The sequence below is a fragment of the Syzygium oleosum genome, unplaced genomic scaffold (genome assembly GCF_021117445.2).
Source record: "Syzygium oleosum isolate NSW1041296 unplaced genomic scaffold, Sole_v2.1 Sole_v2.42, whole genome shotgun sequence".
NCBI classification, from domain to species: domain Eukaryota; kingdom Viridiplantae; phylum Streptophyta; class Magnoliopsida; order Myrtales; family Myrtaceae; genus Syzygium; species Syzygium oleosum.
Window position 1 is genome coordinate 1,472,598 of NW_026607526.1, and position 15,047 is coordinate 1,487,644.

Below are 15,047 nucleotides of genomic sequence, written 5' to 3' on the forward strand. Positions count from 1 at the left end.
AATGGATCCAAATTCGACAACACCGGATATATGTTGATTCGAAAATAACAAAAAGAGTAACATTAAATTTGAAAGATTTGCATAAGTATATAGATTTATATGCCAATAATGAAATATCTTTAGTCTTTTCAAATGTCTGTGTTAAATAAAAATCAAATTGCAAACATCGCAAGATTTATACTATTAGCAAAGAGAAGTATCCGATCCTGAGTAGGACCTTAAAAAGTTTAAGGGAAGACAGGAGAAAGGATTCCCCAGTACGATGGAGGAAGAGGTTCATCCCGTATTCCAGTCCTCTCTCTGGAAGAAAACAAACACAGGGAGCGATTTTTTATGTCCAACATCACATCTGCTAAAATATCCTAAAGCCTTTTAGGCCTAATACTCAAAAAAATCTCAAATTTTAACTTTTGCCCCAATCTTACCTTTTATCTCATAAAAAAACCTTCAACTTTAGGTCATGTCCCAATTCTACCATGGCCTTTTTTTGCTCTATAAAAACCCTCAACTTTAGGTTATGTCCCAATTCTACCATAAACTTTTTTTTGTTTTATGAAAAACCCCTAAATTTAGGTCTTATCCCAATTTTAATGCCTAATTCCAATTTTACCCTTAATTTTTTTTTTTTTTGTAACCCAGGGAACCCCCGCACGGCCGACAGCCGGGGAGTAAACCCTGGGGGCGACACGTGCTAGCCACCACACATGTGCCACCGGTTAAGTCACCCTGCGGCGCCCGAGATTCGAACACTCAACCTTTTGCGAGAGGAAGAGTGCGCGCTCCAGCAGCGCCACCCAGGCGGGTGGTTCCTTTAAATTTTTAGTCCTATAAAAAATCACAAACTTTTACTTGAGTCACAAATCTGCCAACATTAACCCTTCTTCCAAAATTTCTCGTTGGAAACCGAGAGATGGAAAACTCCCGAGCATAAGCTGTTCAAGCGTTCCGAGCATGAGCTATTTAAGCGTCTCGAGTGCGAGCTCTTCGACCGCTAGAAATGAAACATTCCCAAGCATGAAAGATCGACGAGCACAAAATCACTAAGGGTGATTTTAACGAAGGGTTAATGGAGAGAAAATTTGGGACTCAAGTAAAAGTTAATGATCTTTTATAAGACAAAAAAATAATTAGAGTGAAATTAAACTGGACCTAAAGCTGAGAATTTTTATAAGACAAATAAAAAGTTAGGCTAGAATTGCTAATGAACCCAAAATTGAGGCTTTTTAATGATACAAAAAAGGTTTATGGTAGAATTAGGACTGTATCTAAAGTTGCGGGTTTTTTATGAGACAAAAAAATATTTAAGGTAGAATTGGAACATAATCCAAAGTTGGAGGTTTTTATGAAACAAAAGGTAAAATTGAGACAAAAATTAAAGTTTGAAGTTTTTTTAGAGTATTAGGCCAAGCTTTTTACGACTTTTGCAAAGAGAATTTCGCACGCCCGAAAGGATAGTTTTGTGTTGGTGGGTATCTAGTACTTCCCACTAAAATCACCCACTTTGGTCACCTCATTTCTCATGATTATGGGTTCCTCGTTGTAGCTCACTCATCTTTCTTTCCACGGAGAACTACCAAGTTGCCCGCATTCGCATAGTGCGTGCCTCAACTCTAATTTATAAAAGAAAAACAGTAGAAAAAGTCATTCCAAATAGGTAAATTGACTTAGATATCCGGGACAATAGCACAAATTATGTATAGATTTGGTCCAATACACAATGTCATCTTAGGATTTTTAATTTGTGCAATATGATTCTTGAATTTTGACCTATCATGCAATGTCGTCCCAAATTTTATTTATTTATTTAATGTGGTCTACGAACTATTAGTAAATATTCAATGCAATTCTTAAATTATGTACAAATGTTTGAAAGTTTAAGAACGACGACATTGAATAAATTAAATTTTTTTAAATAAATAATATGGCATAATGAATTAAAGTTAAGACGACAGGGGCGAAAGAGAGAGCCCCCAACTCTGACCGGGCTCACCGTGGCCATCGGCCTATCTTGAAAAGTTTCTTGCTGGGCAGGGCTACGGCCATCTCCCTCCAACCTTCGTCGTGCTAGCCTGTAACATCACCCTAGCCTTCTTCGCCGTGACCCAATACCCATCCGCCACCGGAGCACCAATCCCCACTCGGACAAGAACCTTTGCTTTGACCTCACAGACAAGAAAACCAAACCAGGGAAAAGGAAACCAAAAAACCAAAAAAAAAAAGCAGCTTTAATTATGCAGAAGCACAGAGAGAAGAGAGAGAGAGAGAGGGAGGATAAAGGGGGTCGTGACTGCCCAATTTGTGGAAGGTAAATAGGGTTATTCTCCTCAATTTGCTTCCTCCAGCTTCTCTCCCTCTCCCTCTCCCCCAAGTCACCAGACCGAATCCCTGCCCGTATCAAGATCCGCTTTCCTCCCCCCTCCCCCGAGTCCTCTTGAAAACCCAGCAAGAAAATCAAGAAACCGCCCGGAATCGGAGATTGGGGACTGCCCTCTTTGTCTCTGTGCCTGTTCTTGGTTTTTTGGCGTTTCGGGTCAACTGGGTTCGATGCTATCCCTGTTCCCGTTGATCTGAATCGACCCAGTTGGAAGATCAGCTGCATGAGCTTGGTCGTGGGCTTCAAAGGGTTGTTAGATTAGATCGGCCGCTAGAGAGAGGGAGGGGAGAGAGAGAGAAGGCGAGAGAGAAAGCAGACAGATTTCTGCAAAAACATGTCTGCAATAGTGTGTGGCAAGAGATCTTTTTTTGAGGAATTGAGTGCTGCACCGTCCCCCGTCGTCTCCAAGAGAATTCGCTGCTCGTCCTCCCCGGTCCGCTTGTCCCCTCCGAGGCAGCAGCCGTCCTCTTCTCCTCCTCCCCCGTCCTCGCACCTGCCGGGGTCGGCGGTCCTGATCGAGCAGCTCGCTGCGATCTTCCCTGATATGGACAAGCAGGTCTCGAACTGTTCCATCGTCCTGCATGTGTGCCCTTTATTTGATTCTTGTGCAGTTTCTTGGGTAGAGGAATGGAAACTTGTTCGACTTTGATCGGCTTTTAGGCTGTGAATTATCCTTTGGGTTTCTTCAATTTCGTCCATAAATGACTTTGTTTATGCCTTTTTCATACGTGCTCCTGATTTCTGGGTTTTGTCGATTTTATCGGTCTTCTGCTTCCGGGTTGTTGTTGGTAGATGATATTTAAGCTGAGGAGTTCTAATCATAGCTTTAGGTGATTTGAGTATATTAGCATTGATCTCTCTTAATGAATATTGATCTGTTAGATGTTGATCTGTCTTGTGACATGATTTTCAATTCGGTTGATTGACCGCTTATCATCATGGAACCGTATGATCAGTGATCTTATTTTCATGGCTTCAGGTGTTTTGAGCATATTAGCATTGACCTCTTTTTAGAAAATATTGAATGATTACATATCGATCGACTTGTGACATGATTTTCAATTCATTTGATTGACCACATATCATCGTGGAACCTTATGATCAGTGATCTTATGTTCATGGCTTCAGGTGTTTTGAGCATATTAGCATTGACCTCTTTTTAGAAAATATTGGATAATTACATATCGATCGACTTGTGACATGATTTTCAATTTGTTTGATTGACCGCATATCATCGTGGAACCTTATGATCAGTGATCTTATGTTTCGTCAAGAAGTAAAAATCTATATTTTCTGTTTTAGAGCGCTTCTTTTGTTACTTATCCTGTGATTATGGCATTGCCTAGCAATTGACAGCCTATGTTGTAATTGGAGTCTCGTGTTCATTGTAATGAAACATGCGAAAAAATGACCCAATTTGATATCTGAATAAACTTTCTTTTTGTTTTTCTTCCCAGATGATGATCTGATTCTCATTAGAAAGAAAATATAACCACCAGGTTGCTAATATGACCTTTTACATTGTTTTGACATGTTCCAGCTTCTTGAAAGAGCACTTGAAGAGAGTGGTAATGACTTGGATTCCGCCATCAGAAGATTGCATGAACTTCGCTTGGGATCTACTGATCCAAATTTGGGTTCTGCTCTGGATGGGTCTAATGCATCAGTGGATGTCAATGTTCCGCTTCAGTCACAAGGTGAATCTTGGATCTTGGTAAATTAACTGCCTGAATTAGGAAAGCAAGCTCCTCGAAAGTCAACTCAAAGAGCATGCTTACTTGGAGTAATATTAACTTATACGCGTTAATTTCTGTATATTTTTGGGGAACTTTGAGTTTTTATGTTCCTTCATCGTCACAGGATTCATTTTATAGATGTGGAAGTTAAACAATCAATTTCATATATTTGGATTATTAGAAAGAATGGCATGGTTCTCTTTTGAAATTGGATTACAGAGTAGGAAGGAATGCTGTCGTACCTAGGTTTTTGAATTTGCCTTGTGGCATGTGAGAGCACATTAAGCGATGAATATCCAATTTACTTTGACCTCAATTACCTGCTTTGGGGCTCTCTCTTCATCACAATCTTATGTTGCATCCTTTTCTTGAGGCGGGGGGTGGTAGGGATTTGATCCTTTTGCTTTAACCACTTGTCATGAGCCAGGCTTTAGTTCTGGATTTACCTTCTTATTGAATTTTTTATTGATGTGTCATCTTACTTTTAATTTTCAAAGTATTTTCTCCTTGTTGTGGTTTGAGTTTTATGACAGTAGACGATGGATGTTGCATTGCAGGGGGTGCAACAACTGCTGGAGAGCCAGCTTTAACACAGGATTCATCAGCTGAAGAGACAATATCAATTGATGGGGCTGAATGGGTGGAGCTCTTTGTCAGAGAGATGATGAGTGCCTCCAACATGGATGATGCCAAAGCCCGTGCTGCGAGAGCACTCGAGGCATTAGAGAAGTCCATCTTGGCACGGGCTGGTGCAGAAGCATCCAGGAACTTTCACCAGGTAGCTATTTTAGTCATATGGAGTATTTACTACTTTGACTTTCGACCCCCCTGGCCCCCCAAATACCTAAACCCCCCCCCAAAAAAAAAAAAAGACTTAAGAATGATCAGCTCTGTTATGCCGACGGTATCCCTTCCAGGAAAATATGCTGCTGAAGCAACAAGTTGAAGCACTGATTCAAGAAAATACAATTCTCAAGAGAGCTGTGGCTATTCAGCATGAACGCCAGAAAGAGCACGAAATAAGGAGTCAGGAATTGCAGCATTTGAAGCAGCTGGTATCTCAGTACCAGGAGCAGTTGAGGACTCTTGAGGTTTGAACTTGTGAACCTTGAATCTTCTAAGCTATATGCTTAGTTTTTATTTAGTTGAACATAAATTACCTCATATCTGTTATAGCATTTATATGTCGAATGTAAAGAGGTTTTCATATTTCCTGTTTGGCTCCATTCATTGACAGGTCCTTGAGATATATAGAATCCATCTTGTTGTCTTGGTGTAACCCTTGCTCTTCTTTGGTCACTAGCAATTTGATCTTTTTCTTACTGTTTTATCTTTTGATGCCATTCTAGGTGAACAACTATGCACTCACGATGCACCTGAAGCAAGCTCAACAGAGTAGCTCCATCCCTGGGCGTTTTCACCCTGATGTGTTTTAGGGAACTGAGAATCCGTTGATTTGGGCTGTTGATGTGGACTGTGGTCTTATGCGCTCTCTTTTAAAGGGTGCAAATGGCCTGAAAACATGCAAAAGCTGTAATCCTCCCCACCATCCGCAATCAGCAGTGGGTGTCTTACAAGACGAGTTAGCAAAACAAAGTTAGAAACTAGCTTGTTACATTGTTATTCTTCTTTATTCCTATTTAAGCAGATGGAAATGGTGTTGCATGTTATGCCAGTATCTGGTTGTGTGTGTGTAATTATGTGGGGATCATTGTTTCTGAAAGTTGCTGTATCACTGCAATATCACATTGTTTCATGAACTGCTCTAGCAAATAAGTAGAAGCAATGTCGTTCAAGGCACTTGCATGGGCATCCTACCGATGCCCATAGTGCCAGACAAGGAAACTTGGCGACGCGACCTTGCTCAAGTACGACAATGAGGGGGCACCTTGTGTAATGCGCAAACTGTGCTTTGCTCACCTCAAAACCATTTACCATCACCACTCAGATATATTTGGTAGAGCTTGACTGTAAGGAAGATCCTTCTCCCATCGAAACGAAAGCTCACGGAATTAGGCCAACAAATGATTAGGATAGCACCTATTATTTCCCTTATTTAAGATAATTTAATGCATGAGGTGATGTGCAATCAAAATATGACAATTTGATGCACTTTTCTTGTCATAAGCAGGTGTGCTTCAATTTGCCACCTTAATTGGACCTGTTGCTTCGTTCTGCGATGATCTGAAAGATAAAAACATTTTCAAACCTTCAATTCAGAGGATACGCTCTTTGAAGGAGCTTCAACATGTCCTCTACACAGGGAAAGCCAGTCCTGGCACTACATCCTTTTCCCCTTCTTGGCCAGTAGTTCCTGCTAAGAGTGGTACGAGAACCTTATACCATTAGTACTATGACATTCGTTGAATCTACCCGAGGTAAGTTGTAGGATATGCTTTTCCAGGAGGACCAGCATCTTTCTTGCTTCAGCTCTAAGGAAGGTAGACAGGAAAGGTTGGTCTTTTATAGAGACTCTGTGTCGGTTCATATCGATCTATCGCCGAGGAACTTTAGCTTTTTATCTGGTGGGCTGCTTTCGGTATGGACAAGTTTGTGAATGGTAGGGCCACAACTCTAAATTTCCATTAGCAAATCTAATGCAGAACTAGGTCCTTAAGGCATATAGCCCCGGAGGCAGAGTTCAGAGAAGCCCTCTGAGAATCAGAACTTAGCATGTGGGAAGATAATGCTCCTCTCCTCTGGTCTGCGACAGGTTTGTTGAGGTTTGTTTGGTCATTGGGCACGGTAAGAGGATAGAATTTTGCAATCGATTTAGCATTCAATAGGCATGGTGAGTCGCGGAGTATCGTTTAACCATCCAGTGACAAAGCAAAGCTCAATAGCTCCGAATCTCGCTTTCTGGTGCTCGAGACCCCGATAGCAAAATGTGAAGTTCTACTGCTTCGTTGCTCATGATGATGCGGCCAATTAGATTGTTGGCTGAACTCCTAAGGAAGCCTCCGTTCCGTTCCGTTTCGCTTCTATTCGCGATTTGAGGATACCTAAAACGTTCAAGGCAAGGCATATTCGATGCAGTCCCTTGAGTGTACGATAAGAATGTGGAGATTCCAATACTTCCTCTTGCATAAAAATTTAGCATAGAAGAACCAGACGTACGATTGCAGCCATGTGCAAAATACTTCATCGTTTTTGTTATTGATCTTCTATCTATTGAAGTAACCTCGAATCATTCATCAAACTTCATTCTGGACACGAGGCTCCTTCATCCTCGCGTGTTCCAGGGGTCAAAAGGGACAAGCCGACGCTACGACGTGATCCTTCGATAATGAATATGATATGTATGCCGTACAAGCGCAATGCAATACTGTTTCTATAAGTTGAGTCATATATAAGATTGAGAATGAAATTGTCGAAACTGGTGACGCGAAATGTCCACGAAGTACATTTGACTGGGCAAGCCCTTCCACCCCTTGACTCGGCCTGTGCATAAAATGGACAAAAAGAAGAAGAAGAACGAAGAAATCATCAAACTCCATCCGGGGAGTCAAATTCTGTTGCTACCCCCGCAAGGGCCGCGACCGTCCCATTCTATTCTGACCACAGGACCACTGTTCTAACGATCAACACGATGCCTACTGGTTGGTTTCTATCAAATTTCTAGGTTAAAACCCAAGGAAGGAAAGAACAAAACTATACAACACTGCAAGAGATTCCCTGATGAACAGGTGACCCCTCATAGTAAATAGGATTATGTATCTATTACCTAACGCTCGAGGTTTCTCCGTCGACGCCTCGATGACTGTCGGATCCCCTCGAGAGACACCCACGAAACACTATTCGGAACTTTGATCTTACGGTTGTGATGGACCCCGTTCTCGGACATCTGATCCTTGCGAGGACTCCATCGACACTTGAAGTGACCGGTCTTCTTCTAGGTTATATCAGTTGCCTGTACAGTGTACACCATTCGTTGGCGTTCTTGCATGACACTTGATGACTGGGGAGGCGGAGAATACAAGGGAAACGGAGTAAAGGGTCGGCCCCAAAAAAAAGGACTCAATATGCAGAGACGAGAAGCGTTTGCCCGCCCCTCATCATCCTCTTGAACTCGTCGAAGTTGACCATCCCGTCTCCGTCCACGTCCACCTTCCTGATCATCTCCTCGCACGCCTCCGCCCTCTTCCCTTCGCTCATCCCCAGCGACGACAGCACCCGCCCCAGCTCCTCCACCGTGATCACCCCGTCCCCGTCCCTGTCGAACACGTCGAACGCCTCCTTCAGCTCCGCCTCCCCGTCGCCGTCGCCGCCGCCGCCGGCCTTCTCGACGGCGGACATGGACTCCAGGAGGCCGCAGAACTCGTCCAGGTCGATGCGGCCGTCCCCGTTGGCGTCGGACCCGGTCACCGCCTCCTCCACCTCCGCGTCCGACACGGAGATCCGGAGTCCCCGCAGTGACTCCCTCAGCTCCTCCCTCGTGATGTGCCCGTCGCCGTTCCTGTCGAACGTCGCGAACACCCGCCTGAGCTCCGTCCTCCTCTCCGCGCTCATATCCGGCCGCTGCTCCTTCCTCGGCTGCTCCAGCACCGTCGCCGCCACGGCGGCGGCGCCATCCGACTTGCCGGACGCGGCGGGCGATGCAGCGGCGGCGGGAGGGTGCTCCGCGAAGAGGGTCCGGAGCAGCGCGGGGAGCTTCTTCGGGGGCAAGCGGAAGAGTATGTTGGCGAGGGAGGCGAGGAAGACGAGGGACAGCAAGAGGGCAGTGAGCAGCACCATGGCCTCCTTTGTAATGGGGAGTTTGCTGCAGGAGAAAGGGAAGGAAGTTGAGGAAGATGAGAGGAAGGAGAGGGAGAGACACTGACACACAGGGAGAGATAGACAAGACAAGGGAGGGGTGGTTGGACGAAGGAAGAAGAGGAGAAGGAGGAGGATGGGGGAGAGACGGGTGGAACGTTGACGTCCAAGTTCGGGAGGGGTTAACGCGGTATTTGGCGTGGCCGGGGGGGCCACAAAACCGCGTGGAATTAAAGCCCGGGAGTCGTCCTATCGTGGGAGAAGTGGCCATCGCAATACGCGTGGAGTGAAGAGGAAGTGTTCCGCGCGCATTCATTTTCTTTTGTTCTTTTTCTTTTATGGTCCTTTGGTGGGGACCCGCATGATCGATGGCGACGGGAATGCCGGGTTGTTCCATGAGCCTCCGGGTAGCCGGGGGGGTCCTCGTGCATGAGCTCGTAAATTATAAAAGAAGATAATAATGATCGCAAATCAGTATAACGATGGAGTCGTGCTCTTCACCCTTTTTCTTTGCAGTTTTTTTTGGCTTTGCCCCTTTTCTTCGTGCAGAGCGCCCGCCGGACCAGTAAAATGGGTAGGTCGGATTGGGTTTGAGTCGGGATCGAAAATGGTCCAATCCAAATTGATCGATTTAATATGTTTTGACATATTTCCATGTGATACAAATCTAGTAACCCATACCCGACTCAGTCCGTACCCGATTCATACTCGATCCGACCCATATTGCCGAAGCACTTCCATATTTAACCAAATCTAAGAAAATTCATATGTAATGAGAGAGTAGAACGAACGAGCACGAGCACGAGATCGAGTGAGGGCGAGAAAGGGTCATAGAGATGGGTTGGGTCTAATCAAATTGTAGACTAATTTAACATCTATATTATTTTAGGTTTTACCATTCTAAATTTATTTGTGACCCACTTACTGAATATAACTAACAACTCAGCTCATCAAATATGGATTAAGGAATGGGCATATAACACATTTTAATAGGTCTAGCGTCCGCCCACTCACCAACGTCATTATTTGCTACACTGGGCATGGCTATGATTTCAAGTTACCATGACCTCTGCAACCTCTCTCTAGATATGAAGTAGCGACCTTGAATCGGACGTCAGGCTCAATAGACTTGTCAAAATGGGCCATATACCCATTTCTTAACCTATATTTGATTAGCGGGGTTGTTATATTGATTAATTATATTCAGTATATAGGCCATAAATATGTTGAGAATGGTAAAATTCAAAATAATACGAGTGTTAAAAAGGTTCACAACTCACTCAGATCCAACCCACTTTCATGACTCTCTCTTCACTCATTCTCGCCCTTACTCGATCTAGCACTCGTTCACTCTAGTTTGGGTATGAGTTTTTTCAAATTTGGTTAAATATAAAAGCATTTTAGCAATATGAGCCGCGTGTGGTATGTGTTAGATATAAGTCAGGCCGAGTATGAATTACTAAATTTGTATCATATGGAAATGGGTTAAATAGGTTAATTTGAATCGGATAATTTTTTAACCGACATAAATCCTACCCGATCCATTCGTTTGACAAATTTAGAATCAGCCGTTTACATATCAAAGTTCCCAAAAGCATCCAGACCTCATTACTATTGAACGATTTGCATGTGGTTATCAATCGCAAATGTATGAGTGACGTATGAGTGGCGGATTTAGTGTACGAGTAACTCGAGGACGGTTGTTGGACTGAGGCATGGCTAGCTGCATAGAGGGAGCGATCGCAGATGATTATGGAGAGAGAGACAACAGCAGTCCCGACAAAAATTGTGCACCTCTCTCTCCCAAAAACAATCCATTAGCACTTGCTTCCCACCAGCAACTCCAAGGAGCTCCATCGCCGTCTTCGACGGAAACCGACCTCCATAGTGATCTCTGTGTGTGTGTGTGTGTAATGATGTGACTCGGTTCATGTGGGTCAAATTTCCAGAAAAAGTACTTAAGTGACTGCACACGATGATAGCATTTGACATGGCTAGTGATCTCTATGCGTATGTAGTGATATGATCAGTTTCACGCGGGTCAAACTCCTGGAAAAGTGCTTAAATGACCGCATACAATGATGACGTTTGAAGGCGGGCCTTACTTGTGAATAATAGACATGTCAAAACGGGTGGCCGAGTTAGATTTGGATCAGATCAAAAATGATCCGATCCAAATAGATCAATTTAATCCGTATTTAATGACTCATACCTAATTCGATTCATATTACTAAAACACTTCCATATTTAACTCAATTTAGGAAAATTCGAACCCAAACTGAGATGAGAGTGCGGAGTAAATAAGTACGAGATTGAGTAAGGGAGAAAAAGATTAATTGAATTTAAATAAGTTGTAAATCCATTTATGTCCAATTTACAACTTATTTAACACTCATGTTATGTTTATATCCATTTATGACTCATTTAGTACATATAATTAACCCAATTATGACCTATTTACTGATATATGTGTTAAGAAATTGATTTATGACTCATTTTGATAGGTTTAGTGAATAACAACACAAGATCTCACCCGTCAAAAGTGAAACTTGGGATACTTGGGATCTCTCTCTCTCTCTCACACGAGCACACGTATACACACACAACAAACACAACTCGCCCTTCTCCACCACCACCTATGCCCATCACCTTTGTTGATGTTAACACCATCCTAATTTCATCGTCGATCCATTAGGGTTTATCTATTTCAGAGTGGGTAGATTCTCAGCTTAGAATTGAGAACTGACCCCGTGATCCCCGATTCCGAAGTATTAGAATCAAGAATTGAACCTTTAGGTTTCGGAATCACTGGATTTGGAATAGGCTCATTTTATGTTTTGGTAAAAGCTGACTTTTATAATAAAATATGAAAAGTTGCACCATTTCACAATAAAAAAACATTTATCGGTCAAGTGGTCATGTTGTTTAGTATCGAAGGCCCCGTTTCAATTTTTAATACGTATGGAAGTATTGGTTTATTCTAGAAGTGGCTTCAAAAGTAGTTCAGAATCGAGTAGTACAAAATAGTTACGGATCAAACCAGATGTACCGTAGAATATGTGAGACTCTTATAGCAATACCCAAAGAGGATCACTAGTGCGGACCACGCTCCTCAACCTTTTTTACTAAAAGAAAACCATAGTCAACAATATAAAATTGCTCAACTTGTGGTTTCTCTTTCATAAAGAATAAAAAAGAGTAGCGCTTGCACAATATGTCTCGTCAGATTTGAGTGTTGTAACCTTTGATGCTCCACTTTAACTTATTCTCACATTTCTTGAGGGAAACGTGAAATGTAAGAGAGTAACGATGCTGCCTCCATCACAATGTTTCGCAAGGAAGCCGAACAATCGACTTGTCCTGTTTCCCTGAGAATACTGTGAATTGAGATTTTTTTTTAAGGGAAAATTTCAAATCATTACCCAAAGTGGGGTCATTTTCTCAAAAAAGGGTCCAAAGTGGACGTAGTGTCAAATAATGGCATGAAATGTCCAATCAGTCTCAAATAGGGGCCCGAAGTGCCCAATTAGTTTCAAGTAAGGGCCTGGGTTCGCCGGCCGGTCAAATGCTCGCCGGACACTTTGGACCCTTTTTTGAGAAAATGGCCCCACTTTGGATACTGATTTGGAATTTTCCCTTTTTTTAATTAAAAAAATTAATCAATCAAAATAAAAATAAGCGAATCGAAAAGATTGGTGAAAATATTTTCGCGAGCACACTACGAAAGTATCGAGTTTTACATTTAAATAGTTGTTCAAAGCTGTTTAAATATCTATGCTACTATAAAGAGTATAGGGATTCCTACTTTTAAACGTCTATGCAAGATCTTAGTAAATCAACGTTATACTCAATTCATATAAACTTTAGCTATAAAAATGTACATTAGCACAAACAAATCTACCAATTATTTAGAACTAAGATAGACCAAACCTACTATTAATTTCACAAGTCTCTTTCAAAGTCATTTCTCTACTAATCTTTGTCACAATATTACAATGTGTAAATAGTTTGAGTAGAAACTTCTTGTTTGGTCATGAAGTAAAAATTTGTGAGCTCGAAAATTGGGGATAACTTTCGCGCGATGTTCACTTGAGTGCCACAACATTTTTTTTTTCAACCACTTGAGTGTCACGACTTCTAAAAAAATGTTTAATTGAGTGCCATAACTTTCAGTTGATCATTCGAGTGTTATAGCTTTTTAAAAATGTTCACCCAAGTGTCAAAAATCTAACGTGACATAACATTTGTAGTTAACTTTTTTAAAAAGTTATGGAACTCAGGTGATCGATTGAAAAATTATATAATACTCAAGTGATAAAAAAAAAAGTTAAAGCACTCAGGTGAGTGCCTACAAAAGCAATGACAATTATATAATTGAAAAAAAAAAAGTTATGATACTCCGGTGAGCGCCGTACAAAGTTATAACACTCGTGGTGTCCCTTTCCCTCGAAAATTGCATGTACTCCAATAGCGTACTTGATTACTGTAGAATGAGATTATGCCACGTTTTATAAAAGATTGGAAAATTCAAGAGTAAGAACATATAAATGGAAGTAGAAGGTATAAGATTCATGGCATAACTAGATGTGTGAAGTAACATATAAGAATTTGTCTTTAAAGCTGATCAACTTTCACACTTTATTCTCATTCAATGTATATATATATATAAATCGTTGATAGCATTTTGGGAAGATTAAAGCTAAGAGATTCCACAAGAACAGAAGCATCACTTTCCGTCAGTAGAAAACAAACTCGACAGATCAAACGTCTGATGAGATTTGGGACTATTTGGGACAAATTCTGTCGAACATCGAGGCTATTTTGAAAACAAAATGATGTTCAGGGAATGTTTTGAGAATTGACTTTCAATACGGGGGCTTAATCGAAAAATCCCTTCCGCTTCCTTCGGCTAGGCTTCGGAATCAACTTCTACTGTTTCACAGGTCCTGGCCCTCTACTTCTTCATCTTTCCACAACATGATCGACAGGAGAAACACCGCGTCTAGCGATCCATCCCCGATAGCAAATCGCGGGTTAACGAGCAAATTTTGTAACCCTGGGAAGAACAACCAAATATTAACTTTAATTGTTCTTCAAGAGACGAGTAATCCTACCTTAGTCCTGATCCTGTCAGGTGATATTCAGAAAAGGAGCTTGAAATGAAAGTGCTCCGCCGACGCCGGTGGTGGCATTTTTGAATATTTGATGGGATATGGGGATATTGGACGCAATTCTATCGCGTATCGGGGTCGGAATGATGTTCAGGGGATATTTTGAGAATCGACTATTAATACGGGGGCCAATTGAAATTTTCCCCATCCACTTCCTTCGGCTAGGCTTTCAAATCAATTTCTACCATTTATTGGGTCTTTGGGCCTCTTCTTATTTATCTTTCAACAATGGGATTTGCTTGAGAAATTCTACGTCCGACGATCCATTCCAAATCTTAGATTGCAGACTAATGAGCGATTTTGGTAATACGAGGAAGAAGAACATAATACTATTAACTTTGCTTTTCAAGAAGCCAGTAGACCCACCTTACTCCCGATTGATCGGGTGGTTTTTAGAATAGGCACTTGAAATGAAAGTTCTTCACCGACGGTGACTTTTTGAACGTCGGCTCAGATATACACTATTTAACACAATTTTGTCAAGTATTGGGGTTACTTTGATAAAAGTGATTTTCATGGGTTATTTTAAGAATTGACTATCAATTCAAAGGGCTAATCAGAATTTTCTCAGTCCGCTTCCTTCGATTAGGCTTTCGAATCAATTTCTACTATCTTTTGGGTCTTGGCTCCCTCCTTCTTTATCTTTCAACAACAGGATTGCCAGAGAAATGTTACATTCACAGAGATGTTCCAGATCACAAATCGCTGGCTAACGAGCAATTATATAATTTTGCTCTTCAAGAGACGAATAGACCCAATCTAGTCGTGATCCAATCAAGTGGCTTTAAGAAAAGGCTCCTTAAATGAACGTGTTTCACCGGCGATGACTTTTTGAACGTTGGATAAGATATCAAGCAAAATCAAGCAATTTGACACAATCCTATCGAGGATTGAGGCTCTCTCGAAAAAAAAAAAATGCTCAGGGGGTATTTTGAGAATTGATCATCAATACTGAGGGCTACCTTTGAGTCAATTTCTACCACCTCTTGGGTCTTGGCCCTCTTCTTGAATCGC

General features: G+C 41.8%; 2 protein-coding genes across 2 annotated transcripts; one reads left to right on the plus strand and one right to left on the minus strand.

Annotated features, from left to right (window-relative positions):
• Window positions 1-2,234: 2,234 nt before the first annotated feature.
• On the plus strand, window positions 2,235-5,870 carry LOC115691224 (uncharacterized). Its single transcript, XM_030617810.2, has 5 exons — window positions 2,235-2,930; window positions 3,915-4,071; window positions 4,668-4,888; window positions 5,028-5,201; window positions 5,460-5,870. The coding sequence occupies exons 1-5, from the start codon at window positions 2,709-2,711 to the stop codon at window positions 5,544-5,546; spliced, it is 861 nt and encodes a 286-aa protein (XP_030473670.1). The 5' UTR covers window positions 2,235-2,708; the 3' UTR covers window positions 5,547-5,870.
• Window positions 5,871-7,438: 1,568 nt separating this feature from the next.
• Window positions 7,439-8,904, minus strand: LOC115691252 (probable calcium-binding protein CML17). Its single transcript, XM_056306301.1, has one exon. It carries the CDS (start codon window positions 8,842-8,844, stop codon window positions 8,128-8,130), a length of 717 nt encoding a protein of 238 aa, XP_056162276.1. The 5' UTR covers window positions 8,845-8,904; the 3' UTR covers window positions 7,439-8,127.
• Between the last annotated feature and the right edge of the window lie 6,143 nt (window positions 8,905-15,047).

Excerpts from the sequence above, each read along its gene's own strand:
- LOC115691224 (XM_030617810.2), top strand. The coding sequence starts at position 2,709 with ATGTCTGCAATAGTGTGTGGCAAGAGATCTTTTTTTGAGGAATTGAGT. Across the intron at positions 2,931-3,914 it reads TCCCTGATATGGACAAGCAG|CTTCTTGAAAGAGCACTTGA; the intron begins GTCTCGAACTGT and ends GACATGTTCCAG. Across the intron at positions 5,202-5,459 it reads AGCAGTTGAGGACTCTTGAG|GTGAACAACTATGCACTCAC; the intron begins GTTTGAACTTGT and ends ATGCCATTCTAG.
- LOC115691252 (XM_056306301.1), bottom strand. The coding sequence starts at position 8,844 with ATGGTGCTGCTCACTGCCCTCTTGCTGTCCCTCGTCTTCCTCGCCTCC.